The sequence below is a fragment of the Wasmannia auropunctata genome, unplaced genomic scaffold (genome assembly GCF_000956235.1).
Source record: "Wasmannia auropunctata unplaced genomic scaffold, wasmannia.A_1.0 LD336028.1, whole genome shotgun sequence".
Taxonomy (NCBI): Eukaryota; Metazoa; Arthropoda; class Insecta; order Hymenoptera; family Formicidae; genus Wasmannia; species Wasmannia auropunctata.
The window spans coordinates 1-14,419 of NW_012026862.1; the positions used below are offsets into that span (position 1 = coordinate 1).

Genomic DNA, 14,419 nt, shown 5'->3' on the forward strand with positions numbered 1-14,419 from the left:
TCCAGAATTTCCGTTGTCCTTTATATATCAGATAATGAATAACTTACCCTTCTATCTTCCATCAAAGCATACGTATCGTGTTCCTTCTCCATGAGGTATTTCAGCACATCATTGTGACCCTCGGATGCAGCAAACCAGATCGGTGCGCAACCGAGATTTGTCTCGGTTTTCGGAGATCCGCCGCTGTCCACGAGCAGCTTCACGACGTCCAGATGGCCGGCGCGTGCCGCACAATGCAACGGTGTCCAACCGTTCTTGTCGGTCGCGTTTATTTCCGCTCCCTGACCCAAGAGGACCTCCACCATCTGATAATGTCCGTGTGTCGCCGCGATGTGCAGCCCGGTCTTACCGTAACGATCCGAGCTATGCAACAATTCCGCTGATCTGCTCAACAGCAGACCTACGACAGTTATGTGACCACCGAAGCAAGCTAGATGCAAAGGGTTCCAGCCGTTTTCCGTTGTCGCTGCGTCCACCTTCGGTCAGAACGTTCTTATGTTCAATTGAAATGTTCAAAGCGACAGCGATTTAGTCCGTCTTTTTAACAGCTTGAGAAAATTAATGTAAATCTAATGTAAAGTGTAACTTTAATTTTTTAACTTAATTCTCTCGAAATAAGAAAGCTTGTTATAGCACATTGAATTTATTAGTTTTTCCTAACTAATTATCGCGATATAATAATCTCAGTTTAAGCTGCAAGCGTTTATTATTGCCTAAATTTTTGTCAAAATTGTCGTCTTAAAGTATTTGTATATACCTCTACAAATTAAGTATATACCTCTACATATTTTTTTACATATAGACAAAGTTTTGTCAGAGACATAAATTAAGATCGGCTAATATTAAATCCGAATGTAATATCATTACTATTATAATCAAATCTGTTGTCGAAGTCGTACCTGGACACCCGCAGAATTCAGAAGAAGTCGTACGACGTTCTCATTTCCAGAATAAGCAGCCAGATGAAGAGGAGTCATGCCAGATTCAGCTCCTAATTCTCCTACCAAAGATCCTCCGGCTGGTGGATCGGACTTCACGGTTCCGGGTATGTGAGTTAGCAATTCTCTAACCGTATCTGAAATCAAACCAAATATTCTTTTATAATAAATAAAATGTAAGGAGATTATGAGGAAGTACAACTGAAGGAGTGCTATTTTAGTTAACATATTTAAACATCTCTTTAAAATGATTTTAAAAATACGGATATATCGAACAAATATAAAATGCATTCCAATTTAGCAATAGCTTTTGTACGGAACTAATACGGAATTAATTATTAACTTCACCAATGATATATTATCATTAATTAGTAATACTCTGTAAATAAATAAATGCATGTATACATATAAACACAATTATTTACAAATAATTAATATATTTATTTATGAGACTTTCACTCACCGGCTTGTCCAAAGTAAGCAGCAACGTGAAGCGCGGTGACACCGAGCTTCTTGCTGGATATCCTAAGAGATTGCGTCGACCTCATCACTTCAAGTACCTGGAGGTGGCCGTGCTGAGCTGCCAGATGAACCGCGGTAAAGCCCGCGCGATTTTCGTCAGCGCATGATGCGCCAGCCCTAACCAGAGCCTTCACGACCTCGGCGTGTCCACCTTCCGCCGCCAGTTGCAGAGGAGTCGCTTCCGTCAACTTATTCCTAGCGGTTATCACACCCTGCCTGTCGAACTTCATCAGCTCTTCGATCACCTGGACACTGCCTTGCATGGCGGCGATGTGGGCGCAGGTATTTCCGTCTTTGGTGCAGGCCATCACCAGACCAGCGTGTCTTTGCAAAAAGAGTTGCGCCACTTCGGCGTAGTTGTTCATGGCCGCAGCGTGAATCGGTTTTTGTCCTTGGTCATCTGTGGCATCTATACTTGCGCCGAGTTCCAATAGTAGCTTGCAGACCTCCAATTGACCCGCTCCCGCTGCCAGGTGAAGAGGTGTTTGCTTCCTTAAAGTGAGCACATCTATCGCGGCGCCATGGTCTTGTACGAGGAACCGCACCAAATGTGTGTAACCGTTCATGGCAGCCAAATGCAGGGCAGTCCTTCCCACGCGCGACTTAGAGTTTATGAAGGCCTTGTTCGCCAACAACGCATCGCAGACTTGAAGATAGCCGTGCTCAGCGGCTAGATGAAGAGCGGATCTACCCTCGAGATCGAACACGTCCACTCGTCCGTGATTAGCGAGGAGAGTGGTCACCAGTTCCATGTGACCCCGATGAGCGGCGATCAGCAGTGGCGTCCAACCCACGGCGCTTTGCCGGTTCAAGGCCTTCTGCACTTCCGTAGCTGACATGCGACTGATCATTTCCGTCAGAACCTCGTTGTTGCCGACGAGTGCGCAGTGATGAAACGCTGATTCCTGGGCCTGTCTGGTCTGCAATGAGACGTCCGCGCCGCTATCAAGAAGGATGCGAACAATGGCGCGATCGTCGCCCGGAGCTCCGACTTCCGAGGGTTCGATTTGGGCCGCGTAATGGAGCGCGCTGGCACCTTCGTTGGTCAGACTGTTCACATAGGCAGTCGCGACTTCCGGACCCTTATTGTCTTTTACGAATTCTATCAAGTGTCGGACGACATCAGCCCTGCAACCCCTGCAGGCTAAATGCAAGGGCGTTTCTCCATTCTGAGGAAAATAGAAATCTCAGAATAAATGGAAATAATTTAACAATTATCGTCTTAAAGTTATAATTTTTTACATAAAGCATAGCGAAAAACAACATTTAATTTATTGCAATATTATATAAAAATTGTATTTCTGCGAATTAGATATCTTATTTCTTGCTTTAGTGACATACTTTTGATTTGAACATCGGATCTCCGCCATCGTCGAGGAGTAAAAGGAGTGTCGCTAAGTTCCCATGGCTGGCTGCGACGTGCACGGGCGTTTGGCCGTCATCGGTTGTCAAATTGGGACCTGCTCCAGATTTCAGTAACATCAAAGCGCATCTGTCGCCATCGGGTACTCTGGCAGCTATGTGAAGCGGAGTCTCCCGAAGTTTTCCACCTCTCACATGTACCTCTGCGCCGTATCCCAGAAGGGTTTCCACGACAGCTGGTTTGGCACTTTCCACGGCTATATGGAGTGCCGTATAGTTATCGTTAGTTATCGCGTCCACCTAGGTACAAAAAGAATAAGCAATTTTCATACAATAAAATTTAGTACTTGGAAATACATAGAAAATATCTTAAATTGAATGAAAACCAAATTTCTTGATACTTGATTTCACATCTGTTGTATATGTGAAATAAATACTTTTCAGTAAATAAAAATCTGGTACTTTCAAAATAATATAACTATACAATAAAGATTGAATTTAAAATACGCGAAACATTTAATATGTTTACAAAAGAAAAAATTAATTTCGCATTTGTCAAAATATTTATAACTAAGAAGTTACGCATACAATATCATATGATATACTCTCGTGTGATAATAGTATTTTCCACATCGCTGACAAATCACTTACCTTCTCTCCTCGTTGCAGCAGAGTGCTGATAATACCCACATGGCCGTATCCTGCAGCCGTATGAATGGACCTGGCACCACGTTTGTTTGGCATGTGCAGATAGACGCCCTTCTTGAAGAGCATAGTGGCACATTCCGAGTGACCGTTTAACGATGCTATGTGCATCAGAGTGGAGCCGTCTTTCGTCCTTTCGAAGATACTTGCTTTGAATTTATCGGCCAGCAGCTCGATGATGGTAGCGTGGCCGTTCTCCGCGGCCAAGTGCATCGGCGTACGATCTTGGTGATCGGTGATCGAGGCCGATGCTCTGACACCGTAAAAATATTTCACTAAGGTTTCGTCACCTTCGGCGCTCGCTATGTGTAACGCAGTTTGTCCATCGCCCTAAAATACGTATTACATTTTTTAGATAGCTAATATATTTTAAGTAATTATATGTATATCTCTCGATAGGGATAGTATTGCATGTAGTAAGTTTTGTTTAAAGGCAAATTTTATACATTTTAATTTTAATTTTTATATATTGGTAATACAACAAATTCGAAAAATTATTTCTTTTTTATTTTGATTACGTTAGTAATAAAATATATAATTAAACAATTACTCTTTTTTAAATTCAACTTTTTTAAATAGAACAAAACAAAGCGCGCGCTTCGCGCGCGCCATTTATTCACTATCCCTGAAACATAATACACACACGCGCGCGCACACGCACAAATACAAATATCATATTAAATATCTCTACTTTTATATATCTCTTATATGTATCTCATGTCCTATCTAAAAAAAGGCATGTCGATAACTCCTATTTCTCGTCTTACTTTTTTCTTTCAGGTATCAGTTTTGTTTTACAAAATATATATAATACTGCTAACAATATCTTTTGTAATCAACAAAAATGTCGAAACATGTTTTTTACAATGATTAAGAGAAAAAGGAATTAAAGAAATAAAATAGCGATAAAAGGAAAAAAAGAAGTGTAAGAGTTTTAAAACGAAGAGAATCAAATTCATTTGTCTTTTATAAAATATTATATAAGTACATGTTGCTTCACCTTCGTGTATTACATTTATAATTGTCAGATGCTGTGTCTAATTATTCGCTGTGATAATTATAATCTGACAATTATGTATGTAACACACGAAGGTGAAGCGATATGTATGTAATATTTTATAAAAGACCAATGAATTTAATTCTCTTCGTTTCAAAACTCTTATTCTTCTTTCCTTTCTCCTATCACTATTTCATTCCTTTAATTCCTTTTTCTCTTAATCATTATAAAAAACATGCTTCGACATATCTGTTGATTACAAAAGATATTGTTAGCAGTAGTATAATATTTTGTTAAACAAAAACTAATACCTAAAAGAAAAAATACAACACGAAGTATCAATTTTTTAAAATAAAATATTAAGACAAGGTTAATGTTATACTTTTGACAATTGTTAAATCAGAATACTGAGTAAGTGTTAGCTTTATATAAATATATGTATATAACATAATATATACATAAACGTATAAATCAGCATCACGGAAAAGCGGCAATAAATAATTTCGAGAAATGTGAGTTATCGACTTAAAATGCCTTTTTTTAGATAGAATCTTTTAATTATTACAACTCGACTTATATCATTACCTTGTTTCTAATATCACATCTTAAATATACTATACATATATTGATATTAAATAAAAATTTAAATTTTACTGATATGAATTAGTCGATACTTATTTTCATGCGTTATGTATACGCACGCTCTTTTAAATTTTTGTGACTCAATTAAGAGCCAATGTATAAATTGTTGCGTGATAGTAAAAACTGCATCGTAAAATTATATGGGATACGCAGGTACAATTGAAGTAATCTTTAGAAAATGTAAGACCGTGTCGTAAATTTTACGACCGCCTCGTTCCCAATTATTGCTCATTTAGAAACATAACTTTGCAGTTGCAGCAATTTATCATGTGCGTCATTTCTGTTTCGTGTATACGATCGATCTTGTCAAGTTTTGCACTTAATTTCCTTGCAGGGTCAAAATTGATGTCAGAATATGATTGCGGTATACACGAAATTTACGCTTTTAACGCTTTGCGTTATAATTTAAAATACTTTCATAACCTGATATCAAAATTCCATTAATTTTACCGGAAGTTAATTAAACAGTAACATTATATCGCACGTTTGTATCTCGGAAATTCGAAATTATTTACGCGTTGAAAAGATAAAAGAGTTAAATGGTAATTTCCGACTGTCATAAAATTGTAGAGAGGATAATTAAACGCGATATAGTTTACCAAAATGCGCGGCCAAAAATGGTAAAGAGTTCGCATTGTATTTACATTGCAGCGTATAATTTGCGAGCTTCGACGCATTCAGCGGTTATATATACAATTGGCAAAGTTTCAACAAAATATACCCCTCTGATCATTATCGGCTCAATTTCACTTCATCCAGGATCTTTGTGTTTGGGATTTAACGTACATTTTGCATGTCGACGACCGCACCGTAATCCACCAGGATCCGCACCATGTCGATGTCTCTTCTTCTAGCGGCCAAATGCAGGGCGGAATCACCGGCTGGCGTGGTGGCGCGAAGCTGATCTGGCGCTTGCTGTGCCAGAAGTTCCCGGCTCATCGATTGATTGCCAGCCTCGACTGCTAGCAGAAGAGGTATCTTTCCTTTCTGCGACGGAAAATGAGATTAAGGATTAAATTGTAAGTGATAAAATTTTATTCCTTTTTCCGATTCTACTCATGGTAAGTTTAGATTACGTAACATGATGAAATATAGAAATTGAAAATTAAAAATATAAATATGTATAAAAGAAAATTTTTTAAAATTTTTCTTAATTTTGTAATTTATTTTAAAAATATGATTTTTTGAAATAGCTTGCTAAAATAATCGCTGTTTGAACAAAATTCGAAAAACTTCGCTCCACTTTATAATTTTGACCGCTCACGTAAAGTATATTTTTCAAACTTAATGAATGTCAAATGTTTATGTCATTTCAAATGAAATTTAAAAAAATGAATTTACTACATTTATTACATTTTACTACATTTTATAATTATTAATTACGAAAAATGCTTGAAATGACCGTAAAAATATTCTATCGAGAGATACTAATATTTCGTGTAAAGAAATCGACAGATATTATCGTAATACATGACACGGGAATTTTCCGTGCTTATGCGAAACATTCGAATATCGATATGTTATATCGGCTTGATATAACATGAATCGTTATTGTTTTTTTCCATGGGCGGCGAAGTACAGGGACTTGTCCTCGATCGGTGGCGTCGTACTATCGCGACGGGGTTGTATGACAAAGGGCGAGGGAGACAGGGAGGAAAAAGCGAACTGGAGAAGAGTTATGGCGCCGTTCGGTACCAGGTAGCGATCTCTCGGCGCGCGGCACCTGTCACGCGAGAAACGCGGACGCGAAACGGGAGCATCACGCCGCGTCGCTGGTTATTGTAGAAAAATCTTTATCTTTGTCTAATTTCGAAGTTTCGAAACCAACGTGTGTCTACTTATGGTGTCACACGATTAGCCCGTCCTGAACAGTTGAAAAAATCGACTCGGTTGGCAATTTCGGGCTCCCTCGAACCTCGATACATTTGCTCGAATTTCTATTTGCCCTTTATGCAACTTTGTGAATTTATTTCGGGCTGTACTTACACCGTCGACCTTTAGTCTGATGTCTCGTCCGGCAGCGCCTAAGAGAGCTCGTAGGATCGACGTCGCCGTGCCTGTTTGTCTCGATGCCACCAGGTGAACCGCCGTTTGTTGTCTCGGCTGTGCACAATACATGAATATGTATATTCCAAGAAGTCACGGATATTTATTAAACAGAGTAATTTAAGTCAATTTAATGTCGATTCTAGCACTCGTAAATCCGTTATTTAATTATCATTGTCTCGTTATTTAAATAGGTACCAAAAAAGTGATAAAGTAAAATAGTCATAAAAGTCTAAACTATAAAAATTAGCCAGAGAATCTGTGATTAGGCGGAATTAAATTACTTGCAATAATTCAAAGTAAAGCTCTTTTCTAAAAAGCCTCAGAATATAATCTTATAAGATTTTACTACACGCTCATAAATTTTGTTCTAAAATCGCTATGACTGACTTCCTTAGAAAAACAAAATTATTCGTACCCCTCCAGTGGTGTATGGATCAACACCTCTCTTGGACAGCAATAATTTAACGACGTCCTCCCTCGAATACATAGCAGCGATGTGGAGGGCATTGTAATTGTCCTGCAGAAATTGTGTCAATGAAATGCATTTGGAAGATGTCCACCTCGAATATCAATTCGAAACTCTCGATCAATTTATCCGATAATGAATCTTGCAAATTATGTAGTCGCTCCGAATTCTTTTCATTAGATTTTCATTGGATTAGTAGTCAACGTGCAAGAAACGAGTTTTACGGAAATATGTAAGTAAAATGATAATGGAGCCATGTGTTCTACCCTGCCGCGCCCGTTTCGGGCTTGACTCTTTGGGCTTGATGTTTCAGGTTTCAGGTTTCTGATCGCGGCGTATCAGCATGCTATTTGAAAATTATATTGGAATCATTGTGGGAGCGGTAGATCGATAGTCGCGGAGTATGCAACGCCTCGCACGTGTTTGCAAAGTGATGCCCTAATATAGTTAACGTCACGTCGCTCTTAACATAAGGAGCAATACGGAGCTGTATGCAGAAAGCCCGTCTTCGCGCATTGACGCTAATAATAATTACATCTCTCATTAACAATAATTAACCTTCTGTTGTTGGTAAATTACTCGCTCATGCAGCAGTCGTGCACGTCGCAACCTACGGCGGAGATTTTAAATAACGCGACCGTCATTCTTTCCTTTCTTTCTTTCCTTCTTTCTTTTGCCCCCGAGACACGTGGGACATTTGAAATCGATAAATTTTACTATAGACTTCTTGCGGCGTTCCCAATGACTTTCAGAAGGTTGCACCGTGCGCGCTACATAATTGAACCCCTGTCCGGGGTGTCAAGCGCAAAAAGCCAGCTCGGTGGGCAGCTTTTTAAAGGTTTAACGATCAAACTTTAATCTACCCTTAGAATCAGATCCCTTTCTCGTTGCAGCTGATAGCGAGCCAACTTGGCGGCCTACTTATCCATTTACACGGGTGCCCGTCTTTGTCCACTCGGTCAGTAAGTATAAGCCCCTTGACCTTGGCCCTCCTTCACGCAATCGTTCCCTCCCGACTTAGTCACTTGACTTAGCACAGATTGCGGCCTGATCATTAGCTGTATGTACACGTTTCGTGGCACGCGTCACCTTCGCGGATATTATTACGTGCCAGTGCCACGTAACCCCAGCACGAGAACTTATCGCGACGGCAATGAATCAAGGAATGATGAATCAAACATTTTTTCCCCTTGGTTTTAAATGCAATATGTCGAAAAAATTTTTCCGCCCGCGTATGATTCCTACTGATAAAGTAATTAAAGCTTTCTTGAATTTCATTAAGGATGAAGGACTCGATTTGTCGAACGATTTGTCTTATTTGTCGCAGAGTACTTGCATTGTTTCTGGCTCCCACGTCGGATCCGAGATCGATCATCCGATCGAGTAGCGCGCTGCGGTTGTCCTTTACTGCGTACATCAACGGCGTCATCCCCGTCGTCTGCAAATAAAAAAAAATCTTTGTTTAGAAAAATGAGTTTGTCGCGCGATTTATAATTGTCCGACCGTCTCGCGTCTATCTAAAACTTCTTGTTAAAGTCTCCCGCGAGTGAGACTCTTCTGTGACAAGGATTCATTTTGTCTATTAAAACGTACTTTCGCGATTATTTCTGAAAATCTGATTGATTTTTTCGTGCCGAAAAAATTCTTCGATCTCTTCGTCACAGTCATGTGAATTGATGTGCCGAAAATTACAAGATTTTTGGAAACTAACCGTGTCCAAAACACCGGCGAGCGGCACGATGAAGCCATCCTCCCCGGCGCTCTGCACCGTCTTCTCCAGAGACTTGAGCAGCTGGTCCACGGGGGCCCATTCCCCGCGTGCCGCCAGGCCCAGCAGCCTCTGGGCCCCTTCTCTGGCGGTCGCGCCCGCGGAGCTGGGCTTACTTCCGGGCTGCGTTGCCTCTCCCGCGGTCGCACCGCCGTTGCTTCCCGTCGAAGCTGAACCACCATCTTCCTTGCTGCCCAACGGGCTGTCCTCTTTGCTGGAGGGATTCTTCTTGTCGTCCTTGCCTCCCGGTGGCTTCTTGCTGTTACTGCTCATGCTATGCTACGTATCCCACTGCGTGGGACGCGAGCATGATTCGCTCGAGCGACTCACTCTCGTTCAAAATTGCACACTGTTAATGCGGTACACGGAACAGCGAGAAATTGTACGGCCATCGTTTGGCGCGGCGTACATTTGACAGAATGGATGGTCACGACGCTCACATTTAAATGGCTTTGAGCGACTTTGAGAGCTAACGAGAAATAAGACAGTTTTACTTATATAAGACTTTATATAAGACTTTATATAAGACTTTATATAAGACTTTATATAAGACTTTATAGAACTATTATACGAACAATTATTTTATGTACAATCGAGATATATTTGCAATAAGTGCGAAGAGTGAATGCTCCAAAATGTATTATCGGAATAATACATTTGAAACATTCAAGACGATAACACTTTCATAGAAAAAAATACGAAAGTAAGTCTAACAAAACCACTGAAGGTGTCATTATATTTAAAGAATTAATCTTTTCTTCGCGACACTTGTAACATTTGTGATATTCCGGAATTCAATAAATATTTGTGTGTATTTATAACTAAAAATAAATTAATGTATTCCCAAAAATTATTAACACTTAAGATTTTGTGTAGTTATTGCGCAGTAATTTTTAAGAAATTAATTAACAGCAGTTAACATTACATATATGTATTTTGACGGTTCAGTACAAACTTCTGGCCCTCCTCAGTATTAAATAAGTAGAGTGCCGCGAACGTTCAAGTGTATTCACATCACAATATCCAGTAAAAGTGGAAAGACTGGGTGAGATCTGCAGATAACGAGCTTTCCTAATTAAAAAATTAATCTGTTAATATAATAACACGTTATTTTTTAAATTAAGGATGCAGGATTATTCGCAACCCTCACTCAGTCTTTACGTTATTATGCTCGAAGATCTATTAATCTCTAAAATATATCTCTTTAGTGTAAATGCAAGAAGAAGATCAATGAATATAACGACGCTTTCAGTGAGTTCCATTGGATTTTTTACTTCGCGTTTTGTATGAGAGTACCGTCTTGAGAACTGAAACAAAAGGTCCTTACAGTTGACGCACTTATTTTATTACTCGGTCAATTGCGTCGAATGAAAATGTTAACGGCACCGAAACAAGTGTTAACTGCACGGTCAACCTGGCGATTCTGAAGAAGGTAATGTAATCCAGGGTGAGAGAGTTGAGAAGACGAGAGAGAGGGTTGCTTCCCTTCGGGCCTCGGCTCGCTCGGCAGGATCGACCAATCGCCGACTCGTTCTCGCGGTTCGTTAGGGTAACGTTGCACCAATACTCCTCCACCTTCGACCTGCACGGATTACTTTTCGCGCACACAGACGCGAATCCGGTGGTAGGCCGTGCTGGCCGTCGCTGGTAGCAGGTAAGGAAATCAGGTAGGAGGTGGTGGTTCCAGGTGGAGGAAGGGTTGAGAGTCGCGGAGGGGCTGTTATGGCTGCCGTCGACACGCGACTTCCGGACCAGCCCGGCAGGCACGCTATCCGTCTATCTTGAATCCACCGGACTCTGCCACGGCTCTGAATAACGTCCCTCATTCTTCTTCGCTTTCTCTCGCTCGAGACTAAAGACTCGCTCGTGCGTGGTCTCTATTTTTCGCTCTCACAACATGGCTTTTTTTTCTTTTTCCTTCGATAATATAGGTACGTACACTTTCGGCGAGCAGGGAAATGCGAGTCGCGTGATAAAAACGTGCGATAAATTGTATTTAACATAGATGACATTATATAACATTCACCAAGCCAATTAGCTATGAAAAACATCAGGGAACGTTTAACAAAATCTCGAGATATTTTTTCCAATATAAGCAAAGTAAAAATATTTAAAAAATCTAAAAGGTTGTCTTCTTTAATTACTGAGAAAAGTATTCAATTTACGTTACAAAATTTAAAATTCCAAGACTTAGTTTTTATTTGAATATTACAGTATGTATTATATAGATCGTAGCCTACATATATCGCGGTATTGCTGCAATAGTGTCATATCTCGAAAATTGACAATTTTGAGTTATTCATCACCAGATAAAAGTACACGCCAAAATCCATCTTTTTCAATGAATAACTCAAAATTGTCATTTTTTGAGATATGACACTATTGCGGCAATGCCGCGATATGCAGACAAGTTTCTCCTGTTGATTTACAAGCTGATTTATTTGTGTTATGATGATTGAAAGTGAATATGATTTTAATTATTTAAAGAAATATCTTGCTAATAGTTGTATATTGAATACTGGACGAAACGTACGATGTTTGTTTTTCACAATTTGCAACGCTAAAAGTTTAGTTCTCGGCCATTTTTTGAATATTTTTGAAATATATTAACTACCCGTGAATGGGTATACATAACGAGGCAGTGAACAGATAAGTATTTTACTGTTATTTTGTTTGCATGTAGTTACCAGCAAAATTCATTTGTGGAAGTTATCATTGAAAAGATTTAAAAAAAAATGTGTTTTGCAAAAATCGATTAAAGATTATCGGAAACCACAGATGAAAGATAATGCGTGGGAAAAAATTAGTGAAGCTTTAAGTATACCTGATATACTCATTTTAATTTATTATTAATATTACAAATTTTAAATTTGTAGTTAATATTAATTTAGTAATTATTAATATTTACTCTTAATAATTTTATAAACTGCGTAAAAAATTAAATTATTTTAGACATGTATTGTTTTTATTTTGCAGTTACATGTCGCACATATATATTATTTTATATGTAACTTTGCTACGTATAACTGCAAAATAAAAAAAAGTACCTGCCCAAAATAATTTAATTTTTACTACATGTAAGCCAAATTACAAAGAGGATTTTCTACGCAGTTCGTGTATACGCAGTTTTAAAATTATTAAGAGTGAATATTAATTACTAAATTAATATTAACTGCATATTTAAAATTTATAATAATAATAAATTAAAATGTATATATTCATCAAGTCTACTTAAAGCTTTACTAATTTTCTCCCACGCATTATTCTTTATCTGTTGATTACGATAATCTTTAATCTTTTGCCGAACACATTTATCTTTTAACCTTTACAATAATTATACTTCTAAAAATGACATTTTGCCGATAACTACATGTAAATGAAAAACACAAAATACTTGTTTGCTGTCTCGCTACGAATGCTCGTTCACGGCAATACATTCAAAAAATACTTATTCAAAAAATAGCAGAGAACACATCGTACGTTGCAGTATTCAATGTGGCTTACTGTTGGCAAGATATTTCTTTAAATAGTTGAAATCATATTCACTTTCAATCATCCAACAGAGATAAATCAGCATGTAAATCGATACGAGGAACCTGTCTGCAGCATATGTGTAAGCTACGATCTACAATGCAACTGTAATATTTAAATGAAAATTATAAGTCTTTTAAATTTTGTAACGTAAACTGAATATTTTTCTAACCAATAAAAACGTTTACGTACAAATTAGTTTTTGGTGTAGTCATACAGTGTAGTGGACACGGCGCACACAGTCTATATACATATATAATATAGATCTCGGCTGTATGACGTTAGCATAAAAAAATCGTCTAACATCATAACCAATTGCTTCTCGTTTTGCCAACGTTAGTAATGCTGCTTAAATTGCTAACTATCTAGGAATAATATTTAAATTGCTATTTAAATTGCTATTTTAAGGCAATAATAACATATAAGGCAAGAGCGACATCGCTTGTAGCGTACATACTTTATTCTTAGAAAAGCATGGCATTGACTTTAGATAGAAGACTAGATAGTGTCAGTTAAGAAGATATCAACAACATTGATATGAGTTTGCATTTGCGGTTATCTGTGATATTTACGTTCACTCTGTTGCATCATCAATATATTACGAACGTCTTACTAATGCGTTGACAATCACATCAGTTGATTGAAAGCGTTCTCCGCATTGCAGTGGTACGCCTCTCTACTCGGTTATTTCAATTCGCGATATATTCGAACGCATTAAATCACCAGGCAGTGTTTTGTAATTTATCTCACAATTGTCTCAGTGCACGTGCGCTCGTGTGAGTGTACGCTCGTGTATTTGTGTGTACGTGTGTGTATAATAGATAGGAGACAAAGTTTGATAAGATTGATAGGAGCGAAACGGTCTACTGCGACATTGTACTGATTAAAAAGATTATCGATATTAATTTTTATTTTTTATGTGCTAATAAAAATTGAAGTTTAAAAATCTCTCATGCGTCCATTTCTACCAATGTATAGAGATTAACTTTAATCTCGGTTTAATTTACTTTTTATCTTTTTTAAGTTCTAAGAATCAGTTAAGAATTCAAAAAGATCAATTATCAAAAGATAAGCAGGAAGTTGAACTGATTATAAGATTAAAGTTAACCTATGTTGATAGAAATGCATCAGTCTGCAGATATGTATATATTTTTATTAATATGAATATAATCTTGGATGTGTCGTTGTTTTTCTCGTTGTCTACAAATAGTCCAGGCAAAAAAATATTTTAACTTTTTATTAAATATCATACGATCGTTTTTAAATGAGTGTAATATGCATGTTTGTGTGTGTGTGTGTGTGTGTGTGTGTGTGTGTGTGTGTGTGTGTACATACACACATCTATATACATATTACATCTGTTATATATAGATACATCTGTTGTATATCTGTTATAACAGATGTATAACAGATGTATCTATATATATATATATATATAT

At 38.0% G+C, this 14,419-nt stretch overlaps 2 protein-coding genes across 6 annotated transcripts in view; one reads left to right on the forward strand and one right to left on the reverse strand.

Moving 5' to 3' along the window:
• Positions 1–20: 20 nt before the first annotated feature.
• LOC105452610 (serine/threonine-protein phosphatase 6 regulatory ankyrin repeat subunit A-like) lies at positions 21–9,722 on the reverse strand. Its single transcript, XM_011693886.1, has 10 exons — positions 9,393–9,722; positions 9,018–9,119; positions 7,631–7,732; positions 7,153–7,269; positions 5,953–6,153; positions 3,474–3,857; positions 2,802–3,122; positions 1,402–2,629; positions 900–1,075; positions 21–476 (listed from the first exon to the last, which is right to left on the reverse strand). Exons 1-10 carry the CDS (start codon positions 9,720–9,722, stop codon positions 21–23), a joined length of 3,417 nt encoding a protein of 1,138 aa, XP_011692188.1.
• Positions 9,723–13,596: 3,874 nt separating this feature from the next.
• LOC105452586 (acyl-CoA synthetase family member 2, mitochondrial) overlaps positions 13,597–14,419 on the forward strand; it is a 7,592-nt gene continuing 6,769 nt past the window's right edge. The window contains exon 1 of one of the 5 annotated variants that reach the window (XM_011693838.1): positions 13,597–13,646. The gene's annotated coding sequence lies outside the window, so the exon portion shown is untranslated. The other 4 variants (XM_011693839.1, XM_011693837.1, XM_011693836.1 and 1 more) reach the window with 4 other exon arrangements.

What these genes read in the sequence shown, in the direction of transcription:
- LOC105452610 (XM_011693886.1), bottom strand. Translation starts at nt 9,722, where the DNA reads ATGAGCAGTAACAGCAAGAAGCCACCGGGAGGCAAGGACGACAAGAAG. An exon ending in ACGTGGGAGCCAGAAACAAT is followed by an intron (nt 7,733 to 9,017) that starts GCAAGTACTCTG and finishes CAATTTCTGCAG; the next exon opens with GACAATTACAATGCCCTCCA. An exon ending in ATCCGATGTTCAAATCAAAA is followed by an intron (nt 2,630 to 2,801) that starts GTATGTCACTAA and finishes TATTTTCCTCAG; the next exon opens with AATGGAGAAACGCCCTTGCA.